Below are 14,442 nucleotides of genomic sequence, written 5' to 3'. Positions count from 1 at the left end.
CGCCTGCGAGGCCAGAGGACAAATTTCACCACATGGGGCCTGGGAATAAACTTGGGTCATGAGGCTCATCAGTGGGTGCCTTTATCCACTGAGCTGTCTTGCCAACCCACATCTTGGTGTCACAGCTAAGAATCCATTATCAAACCCAAAGTCATAAAAATTTAACCCTGTGTTTTCTTCTTATAGCCTTTTAGACTGTGACATTTAGGTCCTTGATTTGACTTACATCTCGTGCTAGGTTAGGGGCCAACATCACTCTTCTGCATGTGAATGTCCAGTGATTTCAGAATCACTGATGGGAGACTGTTCTCTCCTGCTGAGCACTTTACTGTGTTCGCTGAAAATCCCTTCCATAGCTGTACACCTGGATGTACTAGCATAGATCCCTGCGTGCCCCAAACCATGTCAGTCTGCACTGTCCTCATTGCTACTCTTCATCCTCACTTTAAACCAGAAAACATAGGCATCTTCCAACTTTCTTTTTCCAAGATGGCTTTGACTATTCTGGCTCCTTGCAAATTGACCTTTACAAATTTCCACTCAGCAGTTTCTACAAAGACGCTGAGATTTGGACAGGACTTTCACACACACTTTCTTAGAGGTTATTAATTTCTTCTTAATTCCTAAGTCTTATCCACAAACATCGAGTGATTTCCATTTATTTATCTAGAGCCTGTTCAGGATCTTTCAACAATATCTTGTACTTTTCGAACTATGGTTTTTATAGTGTCTGTAAAATTTTGTTGAGTATTTTAATTTTAGCACTAAAAAAATTGAACTTAGGAGCACTCACTGAGGAATATAAGAATAAAAAAGTGTGCTCCCGCGGCTGCAGAGTTTGCATGGTCACCAGCCACTTCTCAGCGCAGCGCGTGCCTTCCAGCACCCAACCGCCACTCTAGCCTCTCGCCATGCCTGCAGACATTACGGTGTGGGCTGGGCCGCTGAGCCTACAGGATGTAGACGAGCAGCCCCAGCACCTACTGCGGGTCACCTACGCCGGGGCGGAGGTGAGTGAGCTGGGCCAAGTGCTGACGCCCACCCAGGTTAAGAACAGACCCAGCAGCATTACATGGGATGGCCTTGACCCGGGGAAACTCTACACCTTGATCCTCACAGACCCAGATGCTCCCAGTAGGAAAGAACCCATATACAGGGAATGGCACCATTTTCTGGTGGTCAACATGAAAGGCAACGACATCAGCAGCGGCAAGGTCCTCTCGGATTACGTGGGTTCCGGGCCTCCCAAGGGCACTGGCCTCCATCGCTATGTATGGCTGGTGTACCAGCAGGACAAGCCACTGAAGTGTGACGAACCCATCCTCACCAACCGGTCTGGGAACCAACGTGGGAAATTCAAAGCTGCAGCCTTCCGCAAGAAGTATCATCTGGGAGCCCCGGTGGCCGGCACGTGTTACCAGGCAGAATGGGACAGCTATGTTCCCAAGCTGTACAAACAGCTGTCTGGGAAATAGGGGAACCATTTGACGGTCATGGCTACCCCTGCCATACCATTTATCAGGTTCAGCAATGCGTGGCGTGCCTTTCGGTTTCCCATTCTCACCTGCGTAAGGGAGTCTTGAGCTGCTGTAGGGCAGTAGTTTAGGATGACGTTTTCTCGCCGCTTGCGCTAAAGATTCCAAACAGTTGCATCCAGTTTGTTTTGGTCGAATTTAAGCTCCATCTGATGGAGATTTGGCACTGTGACGGGCTCATCATATTGTTAATAAAAGAACAGTAACTCTAAAAGTAAAGATGGCAAATCCAAGTCAAAAGACCAGGCCTACAAAAGAAAAGCAAGTGTCACCCGTTAAGAAGACAGATGTGGTGGCTCTCCCGCTGTTCTGAATCGGGAGCTGTACACAGTGGCTCCGTGCTCTCAGATATGGTTTTAGGTCCTGTCTCCCACCAACACAACCAGAGACTTTGTATCTAGGGAACCCTAGACATACAGCTGGGCAAGTGTCTGTCTTATGACCCCATTAAAGAGCAGACCTCCATGAAAAGGCAATCAGGAAGACGCCTCTGCTATGTGCTGGCTTGGCCAAGGAGCCCAGTTGCAGCCCTGAACAAGAACAGCCAATCTGGGAGTTGCTTATGTTAATCCTGTTGCTTATTGTCAAATAAAACTTTAAAAGCAAAGATAACAATGTGATGAATTTTTGTGGGTTGATCTTATTGAACTTTGGTTGGTTGGTGGATTCCTTAAAAGTTTTCTGGGGTTTTATTGTTTATTGGTTTTTTTATTATTTTGTTGTTTGAAACAATATCTCATGTAGCCCAGGCTAGTCTCCAGTTTCTGACCTTCCTACTTCTATCCACCCCCACCCCCCGTTCCCCCACCCCCCCATCCCCCGCCTAGTGCTGAGATTTTAGGCATGCGCCATCATGCTTGTTGGTTTTGTGGGTATTTCCCTTGTTTTGCTCTTGGGTTTTGAGGCAGGGTGTGGTGGTTTGAATATGCTTGGCCCATGGAGTAGCGCTATTAGGAGGTGTGGCCCTGTCGGAGTAGGTGTGGCCTTGTTGGAGTAGGCAGAGCCTTGTTGGAAGAAGTGTCATTGTGGGGTGAGTAATAAGACCCTCCTCCTAGCCGCATGGGAGCCAGTCCTCTTAATGGCCTTCAGATGAAGATGTAGAACTCTCAGCTCAGCCTGCACCATGCCTGCCTGAACGCTGCCATGCTCCCTCCTTGATGATAATGGGCTAAACCTCTGAACCTATAAGCCAGCCCCAATTAAATGTTGTGTTTATAAGAGTCGTATCGGTCATGGTGTCTGTACTCAGCAGCAAAACCCTAAGACACAAGGTCTTGCTACATTTGCCTGGTATGCACTCTGTAGCCTTGAACTCACAGAAATTCTCCAGATTCTGCTTTCTAACTACTGAGCCCATAGAGCTAGACCATAACGACTAGTTTTCCTTGACATATTTGTGTGTGTGTGTGTGTGTGTGTGTGTGTGTGTGTGTGTGTGTGAAAGATCATTTCCTCTGTGAACAGAGATGTTTTCCTTTCTCTCTGAGCCACTCCTGTCTGATTGTCCTAACTAGATCCACTGAATAGAAGCTGGGCTCAGAGGAGCCAGGACAACACACTTGCCATGTGTCTGACCTTCTGTGGAACCACCCAGTCTCCTCTCTTAATGCGATGCTACCCCTGGGTTTTCAGAGATGCCCTGTACCTTGTGGACGAAGTTCCCATGTAGTCCTGGTTTCCTCGTTCCGTGATCACAGAAGTGTGTTGATTTGCCCAGTGTTCTCTCCATATATGTTGGGACGATCACAAACTTTTTTATTCCCTCGATCACTGGGTTGCACCCATTGGGCCACAAACATGTGGACCATGACCTTACAAGAGACCCCGAGACACAGCTGCCCTGCTAATGTCCTCCTTGCATTGGCGTTCTCAGTCCACAGATTCTGTATGTGACAAATGCCTGTCCGTTTTTAAGACTCCAATTTTCAGGGTAATTTCTAATACAGCAAAAGTTAACTAACCTTATACTCTTGACACTGTCTCATAGGTGGGGAAACTGAGGATCAGGGGTTTAACTGTCTCCTAAGCTCATCCTCGGTTAGAATATATGTGATGTATTTGAACTAAGTCTTCTGGCTTAGTTAGCAAGATTCCTCCACACATTTCTACCACCTTCAAGAGCTCAGCCCGTTTACCACAAATTGTAGCTTGTGGGTTGGCAGGCTCATCTCTCTCCCAGGGATACATGACTGGGATGCCAGTAGGGACTGAAGAGTATACCTGGGCTCACAGTGACATCTGCCTAAAAGAAATGCTTCCTTTTCAAAAGTGCCCCAAGGCACAGTCTGATGGCCAAGCCCCTGGTGCTGATGCCTTTTCAAATCTTAACAAGGGTTCTGTACAAAGTCCAAGTGATATAAGTAAAAAGGGTCATTGTGGGGTTGGGGATTTAGCTCAGTGGTAGAGCGCTTGCCTAGCAAGTGCAAGGCCCTGGGTTTGGTCCCCAGCTCCGAAAAAAAAGAAAAGAAAAAGGGTCATTGTTCACCCACTCCTAGTTTCAAATGACAATCACACAGCATTCATCAATGTGACTCATTGCAGACAAAAATTTAAATCTGTAAGATTCGTTATCATGCCTCTCGTAGTCTCTTTACCATTACCTATGCCCCTCTCCCCTCACCATGTCCGCTTCTTCCCTAGAGCCTGGCTCTTAGGAAACAGAAGAGTTAGAAAAACATCTCCTAGAGGCTGGGAAGGTAACTCAGCACATTTCTCTTCCTACTCTTCACGCCTCAAAAAGCAAGATGCAGACCAATCGAGGAGGACACCAAGAGCAGCCCTTGGTCTCCATGTATGCACGCACAGGAACACACATCTATGAACATACATGCATACACTATGCACACACACATAAACTGACATGTACACACACACACACACACACACACACACACACAGTCTTCTGATAACTAGTTGCCTGTCTGCTGTATGCTAGTACCTGACTGGATGCTTTTTTCAATATCATGAACATCATTAGTGTTCATGAATGTGGGAGCCATGAATTATTACTTACCCATTTTACAAATTTGTGTTACAGATAGAAAGACCACTGAAAGGGGAGAGAAAAACTATCAAGGTCACACAGAATAAATCATGAAACGGATCTATCAAACTCTAATTCAAACACTTGCTCTAATGACCTCACTGTTCTATCTTAATAACATGTCTGAAAATGTCTGTGGGGATTTTGAATGAAAATGAGTCCATAGGCTCATGGGAAGAGGCAATATTAGGAGGTGTTGGAGTAGGTGTGGCTTTATTGGCTAAAATAAGACGGACATTCCTCCTAAGTGTACTATTTACTGGGTGGTTACTATATATCAGATATGTGCAGGGCCTACAGCATTAAGAATCACAAATCTATTCACCTACTTCACAGAGCTTTGTAAACTGGCCTTTTGCTTACACACACATACATACACACAAATACATAAACATGTACACACACACGCTGGATGTTCTAGGTTTCTTTGTTATTATGATAAAACACTATTACCAAGAGCAATTCAGGGGAAGAAAGGCCTATACTTCCAGGTCTCAGCCCATCACTAAGGAAAGAAACCCAAGCAAGAACTTGAAGCAGAAGCCACAGAAGAACACTGCTCCCTGGCTTGCTTTTGGACTCATGATGAGTTCACTTTGTTATACAGCCCAAGACCACTTTGTAAGGGATGGTGCTGCCCACAATGGGCTGGGCCACTTGATGCCCCACAAACACACCCACGGGTCACTCTGATCTAGGCAATTACTCAATAGAAGCTTTTCTCTCAGGTGACTCGAGGCTGTATAAAGTAGGAAAAGTGTAGGGGTTGGCTCTGATGCTAAGATCCTGTCTCAATCTTGATCAATCAATAAAGATGCCAGGGATCAATTGCAGGACGGAAGGAAAAAGGTGGGACTTCTGGGTCCCTGCAGACAGGCTAATCGATGGAAGGAGGAGGAAGAGGAGGAGGAGGAGGAGGAGGAGGAGGAGGGAGTTTTTACCACACTTCAGTGGGAGAAAAGGCAGTCAACCATGTGAGATCTTGGGAGGAGCAGCCATAAGCCGCTTTCCCATGTGGGAGATTAGAAACGCAACTAAACTGAGGACAGTTTTGGGTTGCTGAACAAGGAGGAGGTTACCGGGCAACTGAAGTTAAAGGCATATTTAGGGGGCTGAACTAAGAGTAGTGGGAGGGGCACACTAGCCCCAGGAAATTAGAAGCACTCTGCAATTGAGTCAATAAGGCAGGTTGAAAAATAAGCTTGTGTGTGTGTGTGTGTGTGTGTGTGTGTGTGTGTGTGTGTGTGTGTGTGTGTGTGTGTTTCATCTGCAAATCTGGGCATCTGGGCGGGGCTGGCACTGTAGTCTGCCTGGAACATAAAACAGGGTGACAAAAACTACACACAACGGGAAATAAACTATGCACACAGCTGTCACTGAAACCCCTGCAGCAAAGGGCTCTGTTGCTTAAGTATAAGATTTCCCACCTCTGTATGTGAACCGCCAGATCATGCACACATATGCCTCCAAACAGCTACCTAGGGACTACAGTCTTCAAAGAGGCTGGAATTGTTTTTCTTCCAGTAAGGTATAGCTGGAAGAAAGACAGTGAGAAGAGACAGCTCTCGGGAAACCATGGCATGAACTCGGGCACTGCTGCTGGGTATTGCTACAGTTATAGCAGGGAATCTCAGAGTGTGACATAGTTCAGGTTCACTTCAGAGCAACGTGAAGAAAGAATTAACAGGCCGCCCACACCCTTATCTGACCCTACAATGTCTGCAGAACTGAGCAACAAAGTTCAACCAAACAGCCTTTTCCTTGCAGGCTTTTGGTGCCAAGATCCCTTGTGGCCCGGTTGTAACTCAACACAGAAGCCAAGGAAATCAAATGGAATTTGGGGAACTTGATCCTGATGTGCTAGGAGCTGAGGGCAGAAATATTTGTGTTGATAAAAGCAGGGCTTGGGTCCCTTTGCTAAGATACTTCTCTCTCCCTTCTAGCTGGTATTACAGGATCAGGCTGCTTTCAGGACCCTGGGAAAGAACAAAGTTACTGGTAAGCTGTCTGGGACCCTCACAGTGCATTCTGTAGAGACTAACAGTTGACAATTCCCCCGTGAGATAGGCAAGCTTTACAAACTAACCAGGAGAACTGGTTAGACAGCAACAGGATTTGAAACCCCAGGAAAGAAAGTGATGCAGAGTACAGATAAGACAGCCATGTAGGCAGTTTCTGCGCAGAAGAGACATAGAAAAGTTGCGAAGCATGTGAAGCCACCCCACCCTTCGTAACTCAGGGATTGGAAAGTCTTGGGAAAAAATTCTGAAGGGTGAGTTAAATAAGACAGAAAGGTGGCCAGCGTGGTGGTAGTGGTGATGACAGCAATCTGCACTGCCAAGTCAGTTGGGGTTAAGAAATGATCAGGGAATGGAGAGACAACTCAGTTAAGTGCTTGCCTTGCAAACATGAGGAGCTAAATTTGAGCTCCAGAGCCCATGTGGAAATGCCAGGGCATCGTGGTGAGCAACTAACTGCATTGCCAGCACTGGGGAGGCCAAGCAGACAAAGGAGGAGGAGGAAGAAAGAAGAAGAGATGGGGGAGGAGGAGGAGGAGGAGGAGGAGGAGGAGGAGGAGGAGAAAGAAGAAGAGATGGGGGAGGAGGAAGAGGAGGAGGGGGAGGAGGAGGAGGAGGGAGAAGGAGGAAGAGGAGGAGGAGGAGGAGGAGGAGATGGGGGAGAGGGAGGAGATGGAGGGAAGAGGAGTCGCTGTCCCTTGCTTTAATTGACTTTAATTGAGCTCAATGCCAGTGAAAAAGGACAGCATATCTGAGAATGAGACATGAAAACAGCCTCTGGACTCCACATGCCTGTGCACACACACACACACACACACACACACACACACACACACACGGGCACGCACATGCAAACACACGGGCACACACACATACCTGCACACAGACATTAAAAACACGAATTAAGTCATGGGTGAAGCATGCTTTTGGGTGTACCTGCGAGAGTGTTTCCAGACAGGTTTAACCAAGGGGAGCAGACCTGCCCTGAATGAGGGAGGACCATGTCATACACCAGCATGGAGTATGAGTGAGGAAAGGGAAAGCAAGTAGAAGATTGACGTTCCCTTTACTCCGCTTCCCGATCTCCCGTGGTATCTACAGCATCTGCCACACGTTCTCTCTGCCATGCCTTGACCCGCTCCATCACGCCTGCCTTGTCGTGATGTGGATAGACTCTCAGAATGTGAACCAGAGCTACCACTGTACCCTTAAACTGCTTCTTGCCAGGTTGTTTGGTCATAGCAATTGAAAAACAGTGATGAAAGCAGCTAGACAGCTAGATAGAGGACAGTTGGGTGGATAAGTAGATGGAAAGCACATATATATATATATATATATTTCCATATGACATCTATTTACACATATATAAATATGGGTGGATAGATAGATGGAAAGATAGACAAGATAAGTGGGAAATATATGGATGAAGACAAGATAGATAGATAGATAGATAGATAGATAGATAGATAGATAGACAGACAGACAGACAGACATACATATATACATGGATAGATGGATGGATAGATGAATGGATGGATGGGTGAGTAAGTGAATGAAAGTAAAAAGGGAAGGAAGAGAAGATAGAAAGCATAGCATGGGGAACACCAGTTGGATAGCAAGATCACTGCAGTAGTCGTTAAAGAAATACCCTTTAGTGTGTGAGGCCACTGGTCCTGGTGTGAGCTTAGACTGTAAGATCCTCTTTTTCTCAATCTGGTGATTCTCTGAGTGAGTTAAACTATCTTGAAGGACCTCTCATTCCAACACTGGTTGGTTCTCTGACTGTGAGAAAGGCCCAAAAGGGGCCTATGGTTACCTCTGACAGGCTCGGAACCTACCCTTATCTCTTCCTCATAGGAACATAATTCTTCACTAGCAGGTAAGATGAGACCTCTTAGATCACGGCCATGCTAGGAGGACCATATGACCAAATACAGAAATACGTGTTAGTACTAAGCTAACGATCAAGCATGTTAATACACAAAGCACACTGTTCCGGCGTTTTACACAGGTCCTCACTTAATCCACACAAGCTCTGCAAAAGTGGAACTATGTATCGTTCTCCTTTTACAAACTTGAAACTAGGACCCAGATGCTTTCCTGGGCTAACTGGACATGCAGAAGCCAACTTCAACATCCAGCCTATGTTGTGAGAGGTGGGGGGCACAGTGGGAATTCTGTGGATGTCAGGAGACCTCTGAGGGATTGAAGAGAAGCTGTGAATGCAGTGAGGTGCATTGTGTCACTCACAGCAGTAAGAACGGGGACATTGAGTAATGTCACAGAGGGACTAGACACACGTACCGCCGAAAAGGAGTGCTGATTCCAAAGGTCAGAGGCAAAGCAAACTGAAAGACAGGTCCCCTGAGAAATGGTGAAATAAATCCCTGACCCGTGGCAGCAGGGAAAGATAAACAGTCCCCTCCCCCAGACACAGTGGTGGGGCAGGGAGTTGAGCAAGACAAGTAGTCAGACATTCTAGACAAGTGTCCCACAGTTTCTCTGTGTTGCTCCATAGTCCTACTACTGTGTGACTCTTAGGGGCTGGGGGGCAAGATGGGGGTTCAGTTGTCTATCACTGAATTACATTCCCAGCCCTCCTCTTTGGATTGTGAGAGGGAGGAAGTGTATAGGTGTGGGGTACATGTCATATGTTTGTGTTCATGTAGGGAGTACATGTATTATAGAGGCCAGAGATGGTCTCTTTCAATCTGAACCTTAGCACTTAGGGGTGTCTCAGGGAACCTGGAGCTCACTGGTTCCTCTAGAGTAGTGTGTACACAAGCCTTGGGGACCATCTTGTCACAGCCTCCCCCCGGGACTGGAATTGCAGTGCGTGCTATGTCTCCCAGCTCTTCAGATAGGTACCAGGGAATCTAGATGCTGTGCAGCAAGTACCTGATTGACTGAACCATCTCTCTAACTTCCCTCAGCCCTCTCTTTACTTTAGGACAGGAAGGGGGAGAAGACAGGGTCTCACTAAGCTAGCCTTGAGCTCACTTGGTAGTCTGGGCCGACTTTGAAAGTTTGATTCTCCTGCTTCGGCCTCCCTACTAGCTGTGAGAGGCTAGCAGGCCTACGCAACCAGGCTCCTAAGGTTGCGGGGACAGATCTTGTACACTGCTAATGCCCTGGTGTTAATCTCAAAGGGAGTCAGAGAAGCTGAGTGAGGTTCCTGAGGTTCTCTTGCCTCTGCGTCTGTTCTGGATCCTTGTGAAAAGAGACAGGGGCCCTGACTCAGGGTCTCAGAGACCCCTCTTCCCTGCTGCCTGCAGGCTTTCTGTTTTCCTACAAGACTTCTACAACCCTGGTCTTTCCTTCCACTCTCCTGTCCTTCGGTCCTTGTGTCTTGTTCCTTCCCAATCCTCGCCTCCTTCCTCTCTTCAACTAGGCAATAATAGCAGAGGAACCAGGAAACGCCACTGTGCTCAGAAAAGACATGGAAAGGCTCTTCCACAGAGGGAAGAGGATGTGGCACCAGGAAGAAGCCAAACCTCCCAGAAGGAGATGGTCGAGGGTTCACTGCCTGGTGCATATAGCAGGTTCAACCAACATTTGCTGCAGGAAAGGAAGGGAGGGGTGAGATTGACAGATACATCTCATCTGAGGATTTCAGACCTGTGCACCACACTCAGGGCTAGCCAGCAGCTCTTAGAAAAAGGAAACGTTTAATAAAAATGAATCGGATGTGTGCCATTGAAGCTGAGGACCCTAGTAGGTTCTCTGCATCATTCTGCAGCCACAGCTCTTTCCAGTGAGCGGTCCTCCCCCCCGCTTCCTCTCCCTGGGCTTCCCAGGATGATCCTCCATCAATGAAGTCACTTTATCTGTGTGCATCATCTTCTCTTGCTGCCGTTGATTGGAGTTCTGCGCATGCTATCTGCCTCTGATAAGCTGAAAACTACTTGTTAAATTCGGTTATTTGTTCCCTGAGGGCCACTTTCCATTCTTCTGCACCTTGGCCTTGAGAGGCTCTGGACCAAGTTACCCTGGCTTCCCGGTAGTTTAAGCTTTGGGGCACCATGAGCATGGACAACAGAAGGCACAGGGGAACAAGCGAAGGGTGGGAAGCAAGAGATCTGGGCATTTCTTCCTTCCCAACCCCATAGCCATAGTTCCATAGGATCTAATGGCTACTCCTCCTCTTTCCTGTTTGGCCTAGAAGGTGGTGTTTTCCACCACTGTCTGTGTATTGCCTTTAAAAAAAAAACTTGGTTTACTCTGTACCCCATGCTGGCCTAGAACTCATTGTGTAGACCAGGCACACCCCTTGGTTTTGTGAAGTGTTGATCATTGCACTTCCTGTCATGAGATGACACACTATATATTACTCACTTAGTATGGATGGACGCTGCTCTAGACAGCTTGATGAGGGTAGTGAGCCCTGCATCTCTCTGCATTTTTCTCTCTAGAGTCCTACATCCCCTTCACTGTAGAACCACCTCCTACCTCCTAGCTCCCACCCATTTCTTAGCTGGGGTTCTACCAAAAGCAGATACTACATCTTCAAGCTTAGACTTAGACATTTCTCTTGCAAGCCTAGCTCGATAGGACATACCTGTGACGCCAGCAATCAGCAAGCAGAGGCAGGAGGATTACTGCAAATTCAAGGTCAGCCTGGTCTACGAAGTGAGTTCTAGGCCAGCCAGCGATACACCACTGCATTGTAAAGTCTTGTCTCCAAAAATCCAAATGAGGGGGGTAGGGAGGGATGGAGGAAGGGAAGGGAAAGTAGAGGTAGGAAGAAGAGGTAGGAAGGTTCTCTTGTTACATAAATGTGACTTCTAGGAAACACTGGTCTTACCTCAACTGTGGAGATCATTAGAGTGGAAGGAAAGAGTAGGTAAATCAAGCATCTTGTAAGAACCTGCAGAGGCCAGGAGTGGTGGCGCATGCCTTTGATCCTAGCACTCAGGAGGCAGAGGCAGGTGTATCTTTGAGTTCAAGGCCAGCCTGGTCTATAGAGTGAGTTTCAGGACAGTCAGAACTACACATAAAAACCCTGCCTCAGGAGAAAAAAAAAGAATTGAAAGATAGATAGATAGATAGATAGATAGATAGACAGACAGACAGATAGAACCGACCTACAGAATACTGCTCATTGCTCAAACCCAGCAGTCACCTTGTAAATGGCTAAAGATACAGTCATCAATGTTGCTTTTGATTGGGGTGAAGGAGGAGAAGCTTGGTCACAATAGTGCTTGACAGGACTCAAGGGTGGTGACCAGCAGGGAATGCGGACATGAGGGCAGCAGGGGGACAGTGTTCACAGACTAGGAAGAGTCCTGAAAAGAAACAGGGTGGTTGAATGTTTATACAGAGCTGGCCTGCTCCCACCCTTTTCCTCTTTCCACTTCAGCCACCATTACTTCATGGCTGGCTTCTTCCTGCTCCTCTTCCTCCTCTGTCTCTTCTCTCCTTGGTCACCACATTTATGCTATGTAGAGGAAACACGTGCTCGATGTCCTCAGAGAGCTTACCAGACAATTCTTGGGTCAGATTCAGACCCCTGCAGGCTGTTTCCTGTGTTTAGGGAACCAGAGAAAGTTCTTTCCAAAGAGCCTTGACATTCATTCTCTGCCTGCAATGAGTGATGTGGATGAAATCCTAACAGGCGAGATCCACGAGTGGTGAGGGCGAGAGCCACTCATGGAGACAGTCACAATCTGGAGAACCAGAGTGACAACAAATAGGATGCACTCTCCTCTCCTTAGCACTCATTAGAGAACTGAGAATCAGATCATAACAATAAGATCTTCAGAACAGGATGAGTGACTTTGCCGGGGACCCTCACATTGATACGGATTAGGCCGGAGAGAAAGAAGGGCATTTCATCTGTCCAATCACACACAGTGATGGACTCTTGCTCTTGGCAGTTGTAAGGCGAAGCTGCCAGTATCGTCTGTCTTTTCTCCTCTTGCCTGAAGAGTTGACATCACCAGAATCCCAGCCAATAACAAGCTTCCAAGAACATTCTACAAGGTAGTGGCTTGGTGCCACTCTCCCCCTTCATTGTCTCCCTTCTTTCTGTAGCTTAGAATGTGGCTAGTTGCTGGCTATGGTGCAAGCTGTCTCAGGGCTATGAGATGGAACCCCACACAGACATCAGTGTTAGGACTAAAGTCTGAGGTCTAAGCAGTTGACGGAATGTACCAGCCCTAAACTGCTTTTCTTGCTTGTAGGGAAACAAATTTTCATCATGTTTAAAACACTGGTCATTTTAATGCTTTCTTATGTGTGGCCGGATCATCAAAGCATCTTTTCAGGGGCTTTAGGTGCCCCAAGTAAGTTATCCTGAATACGTTCTGGAAGTTCCGCCATGGCTTCCTTAATTCCTCCAGAGATGTCTAGCCATGGAATCCTCTTTCCCTTTCTTTCCGGGGCCTTTAAGACTGTTGTTTCCACGTTCCCTGAATGTGTCCACTCCACAGTGAGTAGCAAAATAGAAAATGGAATGTCACCACGCTTCCCACGCAACCCAGTCCTGGCGCAGGGATTTCTGGGAACAGCTGAGCCGAGGTCTCACTATCGAGCAGAAATGCAAGACTGTGGAACCCAGGTCCGTGGAGAGATAAGGAGGGATTCCACGTCTCCAGATTCCTTGCTGATGCTTGGGTGGGAAGAGGTTCAGGAAACAGAAGCCTGCCCTTGTCTTTGGCTAGAAAACAGATGTGGAAGCCAGCGAGGCACTTTTGAAGAGAGCACATCTGGCCATTTCAGGAAGTAGTTAGCTGTGGAGGGAAGGGAGGGGTGAGGAGAAGGGAGGGTGGGGGTGAGGGAGTGATGGAGAGTGGGCAGCGTTCCCGATCTCTCTTCTCTGTGCCAGCCCTGTGATGTGCTTCAAGTCCGGCACGGCTTCCACTACTGTCATCCTCCAAGCCAACACAAACTCCGATCACTCCCCGAGTAAGTCTGCGGGCTGCTCCCCGTGTTTAGGAAGCTCAGCCTACAAGGCATGGTGCCATATACTTTTAATCCCAGCACCCAGAAAGTAGAGGCTAGCAGATCTCTGTGCGCTTGCTGTCAGCCTGGTCTACACCATGAATTTCAGACCATCCAGGGCTACACAACGAGACCCTGTCTCTCAAGTAACTAATTGATGAATTCTTTTTTTAAAAAAATGTACAAACCCAGCCTGCACCAGTTCAAATGACACCTCCGTAGTGGAGCCTTCCAGATTTCCTCCGGCAGTAATGGCTTTTCTCCTCTCTATTTCTAAACAACTTACACGTTGAAGCAAGCTTCACCTTCTAAGGCTAGCATCTTATATGCTTCAAGTTTAACTGAAATGAATTTAACTTCGAGAGCTCGGTAAGAAGAAAGTTCCAGAAGAGAAGAGAAGCATTTTTATTTTCATCTCTACAAAGTATATCTTCTATCTCTTTTAATTTAATTTTTCACACATTTTTAATTTAAATATAATATTTACATCACTTTCCCCTTTCTTCCCCCTGCTCCTTCCAAGTGCCTCCATGCCCTGCACCTGCAACCCCAACACTCCTAAAACGAAGCAGGAGGATTGTGGTTGAGTTCAAGGCCAGCCCAGCTACATAGTCAGGCCCTGTCTTAAGGGTCCAAATGATAATGACAATAGAAAAAGTTACTCATAATTCACTCATGGGTTTGGATGAGCAGCTCTCTGAGCTGTTTGCAATTACACTGTACATGCTGACACTGGACTAAATCCCCAAAGGGGGTGAGGCTCCTCCACCCAGCCATGTGACAACTTCTCTTTTTTTTTTTTTTTTTTTTGCCAGAGTGTGCTCGTGGTATATTGAGAATGAGTGGGTGGGAGTCCGTGCACACAAATGCAAGCAGCCAAGGCTGGAGGACTCAGTTACTCTCCT

General features: G+C 47.1%; 1 protein-coding gene across 1 annotated transcript; it reads left to right on the top strand.

Moving 5' to 3' along the window:
- The first annotated feature begins 862 nt into the window (after positions 1-862).
- Positions 863-2,157, top strand: Pbp2 (phosphatidylethanolamine binding protein 2). Its single transcript, NM_001105756.1, has one exon. The coding sequence runs from the start codon at positions 912-914 to the stop codon at positions 1,473-1,475; it is 564 nt and encodes a 187-aa protein (NP_001099226.1). The 5' UTR covers positions 863-911; the 3' UTR covers positions 1,476-2,157.
- Positions 2,158-14,442: the final 12,285 nt, after the last annotated feature.

This window comes from Rattus norvegicus, chromosome 4 (assembly GCF_036323735.1).
Source record: "Rattus norvegicus strain BN/NHsdMcwi chromosome 4, GRCr8, whole genome shotgun sequence".
Classification (NCBI taxonomy): Eukaryota; Metazoa; Chordata; class Mammalia; order Rodentia; family Muridae; genus Rattus; species Rattus norvegicus.
This window is presented reverse-complemented; position numbering and strand designations above follow the sequence as displayed.